The 14927-nt window shown below is 40.4% G+C and overlaps 1 protein-coding gene across 1 annotated transcript in view; it reads right to left on the bottom strand.

Annotated features, from left to right (window-relative positions):
• SLC4A1AP (solute carrier family 4 member 1 adaptor protein) overlaps window positions 1-14912 on the bottom strand; it is a 31846-nt gene extending 16934 nt beyond the window's left edge. The window contains exons 1-8 of the mRNA XM_050753981.1: window positions 14007-14912; window positions 13259-13454; window positions 10911-11033; window positions 9736-9796; window positions 9254-9393; window positions 2408-2568; window positions 734-803; window positions 173-359 (exon numbers count right to left, since the gene is read on the bottom strand). Of these exons, the coding sequence (XP_050609938.1) occupies window positions 173-359; window positions 734-803; window positions 2408-2568; window positions 9254-9393; window positions 9736-9796; window positions 10911-11033; window positions 13259-13454; window positions 14007-14669 (1601 nt within the window). The 5' untranslated portion in view covers window positions 14670-14912. The remainder of the gene's footprint in view (window positions 1-172; window positions 360-733; window positions 804-2407; window positions 2569-9253; window positions 9394-9735; window positions 9797-10910; window positions 11034-13258; window positions 13455-14006) is intronic.
• Window positions 14913-14927: the final 15 nt, after the last annotated feature.

The raw sequence follows: 14927 nt of genomic DNA on the forward strand, positions 1-14927 counted from the left end.
ATATGAAACAGGTTTTCAGTTATTCTATGAAACCACTGCCTTCTGTGCTTTAAAGGGTTTCTTGTATTACATTTGTATTATATAATGATTATTTAAGAAGATAAAGCGATAATTGAAAATGTTATCTATGTTACCATACTTATTTAGAATTCCAAATATAACTAAGACTTACTTTTTTAGTTCTGGAATCTCTGCTGGCTTTACAATTTTTATTAACCCTTTAAGTCTCTGTTGTTCTTTTCTCAGTTCAAAAGTTCTCAGGTGAAGTTTCTTCCGGGACACACCATCTAATGTACTGCCTGATTTCATTTCTGACATGAACGCATCTAAAGAATCCTGAGATGGAGACTCTGATAGAACTGTCCAAGAAAAAAAATAACACATGTTTAGAAAGATGATCCCAAATATTTTAAAATTCAGCCAAAGTTTCCATAAAAAAGTCACTAACATAAAACTGGAAAGAGGACATTACTAGTAATAGGAATAAGGAACAGGTTATAGCCATGAGACTTGGGGAAGTCATTTTGTCTCAATGGGTTTCATTCCCCTCAACTATTAAATAAAGAAGTTAAACCAAATTATTTACAATGTTCTTTCTAGTTCTAAAACGGTATGTTGCTCCTTTGAAAGGCTCCATATTCTGTATGGTATTTCTTATTAACTAATGTAGCCCCACTGCCTAGCACAGAGCACTATATATAGTATAATAATAAATATTTGATGAAAAACTTACCTTGGCTTGAGGCTTTCAATCTCTCAGAAATTTCAGAAAGCTCCCTTTCAGCATCATTTAATTTTGCAACCTGTAACACCCAAATCAACAGGGTTAAAAAGTTTTTCTTCTTTCAAACTGTTTCCTTATCATCCTCCTGTTTTCATTATTGTTACTAGAAGTTTTAAGAAGAATAACTCAAAAGTCCAGTTAAACTGCTACTTATGGAGTTAATGCTTTATTTTTTTTTTTCAGATGGAATCTCGCTCTGTCGCCACACTAGAGTGCAGTGGTGCAATCTCGGCTCACTGCCACCTCTGCCTCCCGGGTTCAAGTGATTCTCCTGCCTCAGCCTCCTGAGTAGCTGGGACTACAGGTGCGTGCCACCACACTCAAATAATTTTCATATTTTTAGTAGAGACAGGGTTTCACCATGTTGGCCAGGATGGTCTCAATCTCTGGACCTCATGATCAGCCTGCCTCAGCCTCTCAAAGTGCTGGGATTACAGGTGTGAGCCACTACACCTGGCCCGAGTTAATGCTTTTTTTTTTTTTTTTGGAGACGGAGTCTCGCACTGTCACTCAGGCTGGAGTGCAATGGCATGATCTCAACTCACTGCAACCTCCGCCTCCCACGTTCAAGCAAGTCTCCTGTCTCGGCCTCCAGAGTAGCTGGGACTACAGGCGCACGGCCACCACACCTGTCTAATTTTTGTATTTTTTTTTAGTAGAGACGGGGTTTCACCATATTGGTCAGGCTGGTCTTGAACTCCTGACCTCAGGTGATCCACCTGTCTCGGCCTCCCAAAGTGCTGGGATTACGCATGAGCCACCACGCCTGGCCTGGAGTTAACACTTTTTATGTGTTAAATCCAAATTTAATTTATTTCTGAATTTAAAAACACAGAATTAAACAGAATGAATAACTCAGACTTTCTTTTACTCAGAAGAAAGAGCTCAAGGTATTGGTTTTCACATAAATCGAAAGGATAGATGTTGGGTAATGTTTTAAGTTCTGAATCCTACTATAAATTAATACCTGTAAGAAATTCCTTGAAGTGCAATTGCTGAATCAATACATTTCTAATGTTGACAGATGTCATAGGATTGATCACTTAAAAGGCTGTATTGTACATTCCCACCAATTGAGAGTCCACTTCCCCATATTCTGGTCAAGCTCTGCATTATTAATCTTATGTTTTTTTCTAGTCAAATAGGAAGCCTATTACCTACCTATTATTGTTTGTTACCTACCCATTAACACATGTCACCTTGTGATAATTTCCTGATAATATACTGTTTCAGACTACATATTACCATACTACATTCTTCAAAATTCCTTTGACTTCTCTTGACTGCCAGGAGGCTAAAGTCAATTTCACCTCAGAATGCCCTAACTTGGAACTTTTTCCTTTCTCTTTGAGAGAGGTACTATCATATCCAAAGAATGTTAATTAATGGATCAATATCCTGGAGGAAAGTATCTAGCAGCAAGCCAAATTTTTTTCAAACAACTTGGATAAGACTAGTTGTTTGTTACCATTAATTTAACAGACCACAAAAGTTATACTTCAGTATCAGATTTCAATGCTACTACTTTAAAAATTATAATTATAAAACATATTTAAATAATACATTATTTTATTAAAAATTAAACTATTAAATACCACAGCTACTTCCATAAATAAAACTTGCCAATGATTCAAAGGTCTCTGGCTTCTCATCAATCTTGCCAGCCTTCTTCATTCTGTTCAGACGCTTCTTCTCGACCAGGCCAGTCCGATCAAGAAATGTGTCATCATCACTGTCATAAAAGTCTTCATCTTCCCAGTTCTTGGCTTTCCTTTTCCGAGATACTAGAGGTAGATAAAATGATGAATAAATAAGTTTTTAAAAAAGAAAATAAAAAGAAAGAAGGCAAGTAGGCAAGGAGCTTAAAATGTCACCAACAACTACTGAAAGAGAGGTTCTACAAGCTGCCAAACTACATATAAAAACAAAGGGCTAAACCTTGAAGACATTATACTAACTGAAATAAGCCAGACATCAAAGGACACTTACTGCATTATATGAGGTACCTAAAGTAGTCAAATTCATAGAGACAGAAAAGTAGAATGGTGGTTGCCAGAAGCTGGGAAGGAGGGAGAATGAAGTTAGTGTTTAACAGGTACAGAATTTCAGTATGGAATGATAAAAAAAGTTCCAAAATGAACAGTGTTGATGGTTCCATAACATTGTGAATGTACTTAATGCCACTGAGCGGTACTCTTAAAAAGGTTAAAATGGTACACTTTTCTATTATGTTTATTTTTCCACAATTTCTTATTAAATAATTTTTCATTAAAGCAAACAGTTAATTTATTTAATGAGCAAACAGCTTTTAAAAATCAATGAGGATGGCCAGACGTGGTAATCCCAGCACTTTGGGAGGCCAAAGAGGGGTGAATTGCCTGAGGTCAAGACCAGCCTGACCAACATGGTGAAACCCCATCTCTACTAAAAATACAAAAATTAGATGGGCATGGTGGCAGGCACCTATAATCCCAGCTACTTAGGAGGCTGAGGCAGGAGAATTGCTTGAACCTGGGAGGTAGAGGTTGCAGTGAGCCAAGAAAGCGCCATTGTACTGCAGCCTGGGCAACAAGAGAGAAACTCTATCTCAAAAAAAAAAAAAAAAAAAATCAATGAGGAAAAAGGAAAACAAGAAATTAGAAAAAGGCCAATAACCCAAAAGAAAATTTGAAAAAGAATAATGAAAGCAGTTCACAGAAAAATACAATAAATATTTTAAAAGATGTTACCTTAAAAAAAAGTACAAATTTAAAAATTAGATACTTCTCATCTATTAAACTAGAAAAACATAAAAAGATTAATAATTGGTGGGAATGTACATTGATACAACCTTTTTGATGGTCAAGCCTACAATATCTGCCATTAAAAATGCACTGATCCAGCAATTTCACTTCTAGAAATTTATTCTATAAATATCAATGCAATAGTATTTACAACAGTGAATATATAGAGAGTCCATCAATAAGAGACTATGACAGCTATTACTTGTTTGTCCACCCTACAACATTCTACTCCCTCTGTTCTGATAGAAGTACCTCTTTCCCTAGAAAATTCCTCCCCCATTTTATCTGGTTTAGGGATAGTTACAGGACCAAAGCCAAATCAGTAAGACTCTTTCCCTCATATTTATATTTAGAGATGGGGTAAAGAGGTTCTCTTTACAATGAGGTTATTAAAGTGACAGACTGTAAGTTCAGAGCTGTAAGCAATCAGCTTTTCAGCACAGGGTAAGAATTTGTCTGCAAAGTTTAAAAATGTACTCATGAGACAGACTCACTCACAGAGACACACACACATACAGCTTGTATATGTCCTGGTGATGTGAGTCCAGTTTGGTAGTACCAAATTATGGTTTCAGAACTTGAGGTTCTGGTTCATGTAGTTGGTCCTTCATTCCTGTTCCTTCATCCTGAGCTATTCTTCCCAGCTTCTGCAGCCAATAACCTTTCCCCTAAGCTAGTTTGAATTGGACTTCTCTTATTTGCAAGCAAAATAGTCCTTATTAACATAAGCCTAATTTCCAGGTTAAGATGGTACATTAAACACACATATCTAATTTCCCTCTTTTCCTAAACCCCACTAAACCATAGTAAAGAGATGTTGTTTAAATATAGTTACCCAAGCCTGGGCAACACAGAAAGACCTTGTCTTTATTAAAAATATATAATCCCAGCACTTTGGGAGGCCGAGGTGGGCGGATCACGAGGTCAGGAGATAGAGACCATCCTGGTTAACACGTGAAACCCCATCTCTACTAAAAATGCAAAAAATTAGCCGGGTGTGGCGGTGGGAGCTTGTAGTCCCAGCTACTTGGGAGGCTGAGGCAGGAGAATGGCGTGAACCCAGGAGGCGGAGCTTGTAGTGAGCTGAGATCGCGCCACTGCACTCCAGCCTGGGCGACTGAGCAAGACTCCATCTCAAAAAAAAGAAAGAAAGAAAGAAAGAAATCCACAAAGATCCAAATTTTAGAAAACTAGAAAGTAGACCTATGAGTAGAAACTAACTTAGCAGAACTTAAAAAGATAAATCCTAAACAGTGGGGAAAGCTGAGAGCCAAAGTGATTATACTGCAGAATCCTCAAATGGATCTGTAACTGGGGATGGATAGTACGGTCATGGAGGACTAAGTAAAAACTGATTGAGAAATAGATCTTCCTCCCTGCCTACTCATCTCCTTTCCATCTGCAGTAGAAATCCAGAGGTTAATCTCTGGAAAGGGTAAAACAGAAAGCCTTCAGATTATGAGTTGACTAGTAAAGGTGAAGGCATGGGCACTATAATCTAAAAATAGTACTGTCCTGAAAACTGCTAAATGAGAAGCTACTCAGCCACCTTCTACCACGTAGCTCTAGGAATGCTGGCAGCCAGTCTTTTCCTTTCAGGCAGGAGATTGGAAGAGCACTTTCTGGGGGAATCTTGCTCACAGAGGAGGAAAACTAAAAGGATACTTACATCAAGGTTTCCCCAACAAAAGGCTGACCCACATCATTCAACAGTACTGCTCAAAGTCAACAAACCCCACTTATATATTCCAAACTGTCAATCACCTTTTACAATACCCAAATAAAAAAACTACAATGAAGAATTACATGACACCTAAGAAAAGTCTTTAACATGCAAAACAGAGACCACATAAAAAGAAAAATAACATGGAGAAAACAGAAAGGAGATATTTACAACCCATGAAACAACAGGATATTATGTTTTAAAAAGGACAATTCAAAAACCAAAAATGAACTTTTAGAAATTAAAACCTTGGAGTCTTTGAGCCTTCTCTGGCATGAAAGACTGCCTGATTTTAAAACCTTAAAAAAAAGAGAAAGAAATTAAAACTTTAGGCCGGGCGCGGTGGCTCAAGCCTGTAATCCTAGCACTTTGGGAGGCCGAGACGGGCGGATCACAAGGTCAGCAGATCGAGACCATCCTGGTTAACACGGTGAAACCCCGTCTCTACTAAAAAATACAAAAAACTAGCCGGGCGAGGTGGCAGGCGCCTGTAGTCCCAGCTACTCGGGAGGCTGAGCCAGGAGAATGGCGTAAACCCGGGAGGCGGAGCTTGCAGTGAGCTGAGATCTGGCCACTGCACTCCAGCCTGGGCGACAGAGCTAGACTCCGACTCAAAAAAAAAAAAAAAAAAAAGAAATTAAAACTTTGATGGCAAAATAGAGAAGGCAGAAAGATAAAGGTGCAGAATCTCTCAGAAATAATGAAAAGACATACAAATGAAAAAAAGAAGAAAAAAAACTTAAATGGTCTGTCCAAGAGGTCCAAAGTCTGAATAATAAAATTCCATAGAAAACAGACGGGTGGGCCGGGCGCGGTGGCTCAAGCCTGTAATCCCAGCACTTTGGGAGGCCGAGACGGGCGGATCACGAGGTCGGGAGATCGAGACCATCCTGGCTAACATGGTGAAACCCCGTCTCTACTAAAAAATACAAAAAACTAGCCGGGCGAGGTGGCGGGCGCCTGTAGTCCCAGCTACTCGGGAGGCTGAGGCAGGAGAATGGCGTAAACCCGGGAGGCGGAGCTTGCAGTGAGCTGAGATCCGGCCACTGCACTCCAGCCTGGGCGGCAGAGCAAGACTTCGTCTCAAAAAAAAAAAAAAAAAAAAAAAAAAAAAAAAAAAAAAAACAGACGGGTGAAACAATTAATGGCATAATTGCAGAAAACTTCCTGAACAGCCAACATTTCCAGATCAAAAGGATCCCACAAGAAAAATGAATAAAAATAGACCCACAGAAAAGTACTTCATAGTTAAGTTTTAGAACCTTTAGAACAAAGGGAAACTCTTACAAACTCTGGCAAGGGGAAAAGAATATGACATACAATGGGATCAAAATCTGAACAGTTTAGGATTTCTCAAAAGCAACATTGAATGTAAAATAAGGAAAACTTTTTCCAACTTAGAATTGTATTCCCAGCCAAACTATTAATCAGGAGTGAAGCTACAATAATTATATTTTCAGAAGAGAAGGGTTAATAAAGTATATTTCCTATACATGCTTTCTCTGAAATCTACTAGAGGATGTCTACCAAAACAAGAGAGTAGACCAAGAAAAGGAAAGATGTGAAATTCATTGAAGACTATCATCACCCATGCCCTCTAGTGTTGTACCAGCTTTTTATCTGCTAAAAGTACAGAAGGATGTACTACTGTGCAAGGAAATAAACCAAGAAATATGAGAATATGAGAATCAAGAAACAGAAAAGTCAACCCTGGAGAAAAGACAAGGGAATCTCAAGGATAATAGGAAAGTTAAGTCCCAGGTGACAGTTCTATAGCAGATCTGCAGAGCAATAAGCCCTGAAAGAAAAATAGTGCTCTTCAGAAAAAGTGTCTCCAAAAAAAAAAATCAGAACTGATAAATTACTTAATCATTAAGTTGTCTGATATGGTGAGGCTCCTGAAAGGTGTGGGAGGAATGAGCAAGAAATACAAAAAAGCCCCAAACACATGAAAAGTAAACACAATTATTACCCTTAGGAAAAACAAAAAGAAATAAAACTGCTCAGTTATGACTAATATTGGCATAAGCATAATCATGTAAATACTAAATACTAATTTAGCAGAGTCGACATATAATGTCTAAAATAAATGACTCAAATTGTAACAGCATACTCTTGTTCTTAGAAATACAGGTGTTTTTAGGCCGGGTGCGGTGGCTCACACCTGTAATCCCAGCACTTTGGGAGGCCGAGGCAGGCGGATCACGAGGTCAGGAGTTTGAGACCAGCCTGGCCAATATGGTGAAACCCTGTCTCTACTAAAAATACAAAAATTAGCTGGGTGTGGTGGCACGTGCCTATAGTCCCAGCTACTCGGGAGGCTGAAGCAGAAGAATCGCTTGAACCCGGGAAGCAGAGGTTGCAGTGAGTCGAGATCATGCCACTTGCACTCTAGTCTGGGCGACAGAGCGAGACTCCACCTCAAAAAAGAAAAGACAGTTGTTTTTATTTTTTTTAATTTTATTTATTTATTTAGAGATGGAGTCTTGCTCTGTCGCCCAGGCTGGAGTGCAGTGCTGTGATCTTGGCTCACTGCAACCTCCATTTCCTGGGTTCACACCATTCTCCTGCCTCAGCCTCCCGAGTAGATGGGACTACAGGCACCTGCCACCACACCTGGCTAATTTTTTTTTTTTTTCTCTATTTTTAGTAGAGACAGGGTTTCACCGTGTTAGCCAGGATGGTCTCAATCTCCTGACCTCGTGATCTGCCTGCCTTGGCCTCCCAAAGTCCTGGGATTACAGGCGTGAGCCACTGCGCCGACCAAGAAATACAGGTGTTTTTAAATGCCAGAATAAATAACTGAAAGAACTGAAAGCCTTTAGGGAAGAAGGCTGAGGAGGGGTAGGGCAAGGAACAAGTATATTTTATTATAAGCTTTTTGGTAGTTTTGAACCAGACAAGTTACTTTGCAATAATAAAAATATAATATAAGCCTTACTAATAAATGATGCTCTACTCAGACTTTAAAAAAAAAAAAAAACAAGCAAAATACATAATTAACGTATTGATACATGCTAATGTATTGATGTAATATTCGTGATACGGCCAGGCACAGTGGCTCCTGCCTGTAATCCCAGCACTTTGGGAGGCCAAGGCGGGCAGATCACCTGAGGTCAGGAGTTCGAGACCAGCCTGGCCAACATGGTGAAACTTCATCTCTATTAAAAATACAAAAATTGGCCAGGTGCGGTGGTTCATGCCTATAATCCCAGCACTTTGTGAGGCTGAGGCAGGTGGATCACCTGAGGTTGGGAGCTCGAGACCAGCCTGACCAACATGGAGAAACCCAGTTTCTACTAAAAATACAAAATTAGCCAGGCATGGTGGTGCATGCCTGTAATTCCAGCTACTCGGGAAGATGAGGCAGGAGAATTGCTTGAACCCAGGAGGCAGAGGTTGCAGTGAGGCAAGATCACGCCATTGCACTCCAGCCTGGGCAACAAGAGCAAAGCTCCGTCTCAAAATAAATAAATAAATACAAAAATTAGTTGTGCATGGTGGTGTGTGCCTATAGTCCCAGCTACTAGTGAGGCTGAGGTGGGAGGATGGCTTGAACCTGGGAGGTGGAGCATGAGCTGAGATCATGCCACTGCACTCCAGCCTGGGTGACAGAGTGAGACTCCATCTCAAAAATAAAAATAATAATAATGATAATACTATCCATGATATATTCTTATGTTAAAAAAGTGAGTCACAAAAGATTGTAATTAATATGACTACATTTGTGTATGAGTGTTTGTTTTTTGTTAAGGGATCTAGTTCTCAGCACATATCTATATATGCATGGAAAATGCCTGGGAGAACATAAACAGTGGCCACCTTAGGGTATTGAGAATTTTTTTCTTTTCACTTCAAAAAATTCTGTACAATTTATATATTCCCCCATAAAGAAGTTTTATTACCATTCGTGTTGAATTTTCCTTTTTTTTTCCTAGAAAAAAAGGGCTCCTATATACTGACCTGCTTCCTGCCGAAGCAATCCCAAAGTGTCAAGAATCCGACAAGCTTCCAATGAGCACTGGATCATTGCTTCTTTTTTCTTTCCTGAGTGAATGGCCTCAGCCACCAGTTGTTTTCCAGTTGAATCATCCACAGGTAATCTTCATTGGTTTGGTGGGAATTACAGCACAGCATTAAGCTCCAATTCTCATGAAAACAACTACTATGCTATGATAATAGTCATTTTTTTTAGATGGCCTTTTAGTCTTTGAATCCATCTTGTTCTATCTTGCCAATGTTGGATTTAAAATCTTTTCTTTCTATTTCTTACCCATTCCACCCCACTCTCCAATAATATAAGGGTTACTAAACTATGAAGGTTCAAATTTAGAAATAGCTTAAAATTAGATGAAAGCTACTTTTTGGGTTGTTATCTATAACCATACATTAAACCTGAAATTGGCCATTTTCCAGAAATGAACATTAATAAGAAAAAAACATACCTCACCCTGCAGAGCCAAGTGCTATGTCCCTGTTCATCAAATTCATATTCTAATTCTTCTCCTGTGGGAGAAAGACAGACAAAACAATTTTAATAGAATCCAAAAATTACTAGTTGATACAATGAGAAATGAGAACAAATGTTAAATAAGAACAAGTTCCTATCCTAACACTTTGGGAGGCTGAGGCAGGATGACAGCTTGAGTTTAGGAGAGTGAGACCAGTCTGTGTAACATGGCAAATCCCCATCTCTACAAAAAAATACAAAAATTAGCCAGGCATAATGGTACATGCCTTTTGTCCCAGTTACTATGGGTGCTAAGGCCGGAGGATAGCTTAAACCCAGGAGGTTAAGATTGCAGTGAGCCAAGATTGCACCATTGCACTCCAGCCTGGGTGACAGAGTGAGACCCTGTCAAAAAAAGAACAAGTTCCCATATTACACTCAGTAAATTTCAATGCATTTCACTTCTCATTCCTAGGGATTATCGTCTGATAATAAAATTAGAGTAAGTCTGAGGCAGAGAAAAAAGCAAACTCAAAGTAATCAATTCTCCATACATAGCTTTGTTCACTATATAGTACCTTTCACTTTTGTAAGTTGTAGACTTAAGTGGTTATTTTAACACAGTTGCCTGGTTTTTAGAAGCACAGATATTAAGTGTACAGCTGTTTCATATATTATTTATATATACATATAAAATATATACACATATACATACATATACATAGATATTCTCTCAAAGTATTTCTACCAAAACAATCCTCTATGGAAAAAAATTTTAAATCATATAATATAAAGTCAAAACCCATGTTAAGAATTACAAAAGATCAGGTGAATTTGGAATTAAAAAATTACAGGAAGTTGGCTCAATTTCCCCACCACCAAAGTCCAGGATCTTTTGAGAAGAATGAGATGAGTCAGGAAAAAGTACTTCTTTTTTTTAAGATAAGAAGAAAGACTAACAAGATTTTTATGATTTTTTTCCCTCTGCTATACTAATGAGGAATAACTTTCAAAATAAACCTAAAGCAACTGACCACAAGAGTAAAAAGTGAACAAGAAGGACAGCAATAAAATTACAGCATATCTTAGTATAAAGCTCAACCTGAAGCTCTAGAAAACCATACTGCTCTGGATACATTTTAGTGGTAGGGTCAGAATCTGTTTACATACCTTCTCGGTCAAAAAAGCCTTGGAGGGCCTTTTTGGGATCCTTTATATAAAAGGCCTCCCTTTCCTGCTGAAACTCTAAGACAATAGGGTTCTCTTCAGCATCATCCTCTACTGCATCTTCTCCTACAGGATATGGGAAAGAAAGAAAAGACAATCAGATATGAGAAGAGACTATTTGAATGATACCCACTATTCTTTCAGGCTGCATAAAGACATAGTTTAGGCTGGGCACAGTGGCTCACACCTGTAATCCCAGCAACTTGGGAGGCCGAGGCAGGTGGATCACAAGGTCAGGAGTTTGAGACCAGCTTGGCCAACATGGTGAAACCCCATCTCTACTAAAAATACAAAAAATTAGGCCGGGTGTGGTGGCTCACACCTGTAATCCAGCACTTTGGGAGGCCAAGGCGGGCGGATCATGAGGTCAGGAGATCGAGACCATCCTGGCTAACACGGTGAAACCCCATCTCCACCAAACATACAAAAATTCTCCAGGCATGGTGGCGGGTGCCTGTAGTCCCAGTTACTCTGGAGGCTGAAGCAGGAGAATGGCGTGAGCCCCGGAGGCAGAGTTTGCAGTAAGCCGAGATGGCGCCACTGCACTCCAGCCTGGGCAACACAGCGAGACTCCATCTCAAAAAAAAAATACAAAAAATTAGCTGGGCATAGTGGTGGGTGCCTGTAATCCCACCTACTCGGGAGGCTGAGGCAGGAGAACTGCTTGAACCTGGGAGGAAGAGGTTGTAGTGAACCAAGATCGCGCTACTGCCCCAGCCCGGGGCAGTAGCCCGGGCGACAGAGTGAGACTCTGTCTCCAAAAAAAAAAAAAAAAGATGTAGTTTATCTGTGATGAAAAATAATATATACTTGCAGGGACAACGGGTGGAACAAACACAACCCACCAGTATGAGCATATTCAGGTTTTCTAAATTGTGTGACAAATCAAAACTTGTTTTCATGGCACCTTAATTTTTTTTTCTCCATTATTATATTTTAAAAGTAAAATTACCTACCACATTGTGGAAAAAAATTTGAGCTCCTCAGTCCGGCATTCTTGTTCTCTCACACTCATATCTAACTTTCGTTTCCAATATAATTTCCTAATACTTCTTATATCTGCCAAATAGACTGGTCTACTCATAACTTCCTTAAAATCATCAATCCCTACTCTGAATACCAATCCCAATACTCAGCTTCATAAGGCTTTTCCTTTCCTTCAAGTTCCAGCTCAAAAATCCTTATGCTTATAAAGTTTCCCTGCTGGGTGCAGTGGTTCATGCCTGTAATCCCAACACTTTGGAAGGCCAAGTGGGGGAGAGGAGGGTGGATCACAAGGTCAGGAGTTCAAGACCAGCCTGGCCAATATGGCGAAACCCCGTCTTTACTAAAATAAAAAAAAATAAAGTTTCCCAAAGATCTAAGTCAATGCTGTCCAACGGAAATATAATGAAAGCTGTATGTATAATCTTAAATTTTCTATTAGCCACATTACAAAATAAAAGAAACAGATAAAATTGTCATTTCAGCATGTCATCAATATAAAAATATCATGAAAGAGATATTTTACATTCTTTTTTTCAGACTAAGTCTTTGAAATTCAGTGTGTATTTTGCATTTACAGCACACGTCAATTGGGACTAGCCACACTGCAAGTGCTCAGTAACCACATGTGGCTAGTGGCTACCGTATTAGACAACATAGGTCTAAGTCCCCAGTGATTGTTCTCTCTTCTCCAAACTTTCACTCTAGCTTACTTATGGTTCTAGCTTTTGTTTGGCACTTAGCACAAGTAATTTCGTAACTTCTCCTGTCTTCCCAACTATATATTAAGGCCATCTTCTACCTTTTTATACTCCCATCTCCTGAATATCCATTTTCTAAAATATCTGGTGTTAAAGAAAGTTTATTATTTTGGCTAAGGGACCAGCTTTCTCTGATTAGATATTCCACATTTCAGGATATTTTCACGAAGTACAAAAAATTCAAGAGAATATCCTATATTGAATAACATCCCATTTATTTGATTGAATAGAGTTCCACCCCCTCCAATGATAATCACATAGCACAAGGTCAGTACTTAATAAATATAAAATTTTAGAATTGTAAAAATAATAATTTTATGCTTAGGACAAGTTTTGAACAATAGAGTGCATTAAAAACAATTTTTTAAAAAATCCAAAGTGCCTATAAGTCAATTTCTTTACATCAGTAAAGTTAATGAATCACTCCGGGTTTTGATTACCTCATGTGACCCATGAAAAGCTGTATGATTTAGAAAAACATTTTTAAGGGTACCACTAGTAATGAACGTAAAATATTAACCTCCGGCAGCAATTTTAATTTCTTACCCATTCCCCAGGTGCAACCCATCTCATCATCTTGGCTACCAGCATTTATCTTCCTTTCAGAGGTATCCATTTCCTCCTCTTCATCTGAGTCTTCTCCCAGCATCTTCTTCTCCAACAATATTTGTTGCTGCTTGCGCAATTCCTTCAACTGCGTTACTGTTAACTCGGATTCTGCCTCTCGGTCTTCCTCTGGTCCCTGATGAACCAAGGAAAAAAAGGTTATTTATTTATTTAGAGACAGGGTCTTGCTCTGTCGCCTAGGCTGCACTGGAGTGCAGTGGCTGGAATACGCCTCACTGCAGCCTTGACCTCCTGGCTCAGGTGATCCTCCCATCTCAGCCTCCCGAGTAGCTGGGACCATGATGCCTGGCTAATTAATTTTTTTTTTTTTTTTTTTTTTTTTTTTTAGAGACAGGGTCTTGCCATGTTGCCCAGCCTCCTCTCAAACTCCTGGGCTAAAGCGATCCTCCCGCCTGGGCCTCCCAAAGTGTTGGGATTACAGGCGCGTGCCACCGCACCTGGCCAAAAATCAAACAAACAAAAAAAACTATTTTAGAGTTCGGGATTGTGAATATGACTTTCATAAATACGGCAATGTGTACAGCACTCTGGAGATGATAGGCCAGACTTGATTCCTTCACTTTTGTAATCGCTGAATGGGAGATTCTTCTTCCTCATCAAAAGCTTAAGAAGCACAAGAACGCAGCCCAATGAGCCCGAGATTTCAATTCTAGGTTTTTCTACCTACCTGCAGGATAAAGAGCCGGGTGCTGCCTCCGAAGCGAACAACATGTCCAACGTGGACTCGACAGTAGGTGCGAGGTGGGATGCGAGTTTTGTTGAGAAAAGTGCCATGGGTGCTTCCCAGATCGTAGAGGTAGAAGCCCGGCCCGTTGCTGTCGCATTCTCCGTCAGGGCCGGACGCCCTGTGCTGCAGTACTGCGTGGTACCGAGACACCGAAGGGTGCTCCAAGCACACGTCGCAGCCAGACAGCCTCCCGAAAAGGCAGTAACTCGTCCCTTTCAAGCTACGGGTGCCAAGGATAGCGCCGCCCTTCAGGGTCTCTAAGCTGTAGGGGGCTGTGGCAGGGCCACCCCATGGAGGCTCCTGGTAGGGGGGAGCCCGGGCTGGACCGCCAGAGGAAGAAACCGCTGTCGGGGGGCGCGACTGCTCCTCCTGTAGACTCCTAAAATCCCCGCAGTCCGGCTGAGGAGGAGGGACGTCGGGCTCCCCAGAACTGGGGTCCTGCAACGCAGTGGGCCCTTCCTTCTGCACCTCCTCAGGGTTTGAAGAACTGGTGGCCGGGGCCTTACTCCGCGCCGCTGCGGGCACCAGCAGAGCTGGCTTCTTGAAGTCCCCACTGAGCTCTTGCGATGCCAGCGGCTCTGACTGAGATAGAAAGTCAGCCATCCTCAATCAGTGCAACCTCGAAATCCGCTCCTTCGAAACCTCACCCTTCGGTCTTTACGTTCCTGTACACGTCCCACTCTCCCAAGCTCCCAGTGGCGTCTGCAGGCGGCGGTGGTGAAGTTGCTCCTTCACGACCTAGAGAGTTGCAAATTGGTGCTAACGCGAGAAGGTCATAATACGAGAAAAAACGGTTATCGGGATGCTGTGCCGAACGGGGACATCTTTAGAGGTTACAACGAGATCGTAATGACTTCCTGT

The sequence above is a fragment of the Macaca thibetana genome, chromosome 13 (assembly GCF_024542745.1).
Source record: "Macaca thibetana thibetana isolate TM-01 chromosome 13, ASM2454274v1, whole genome shotgun sequence".
Taxonomy (NCBI): Eukaryota; Metazoa; Chordata; class Mammalia; order Primates; family Cercopithecidae; genus Macaca; species Macaca thibetana.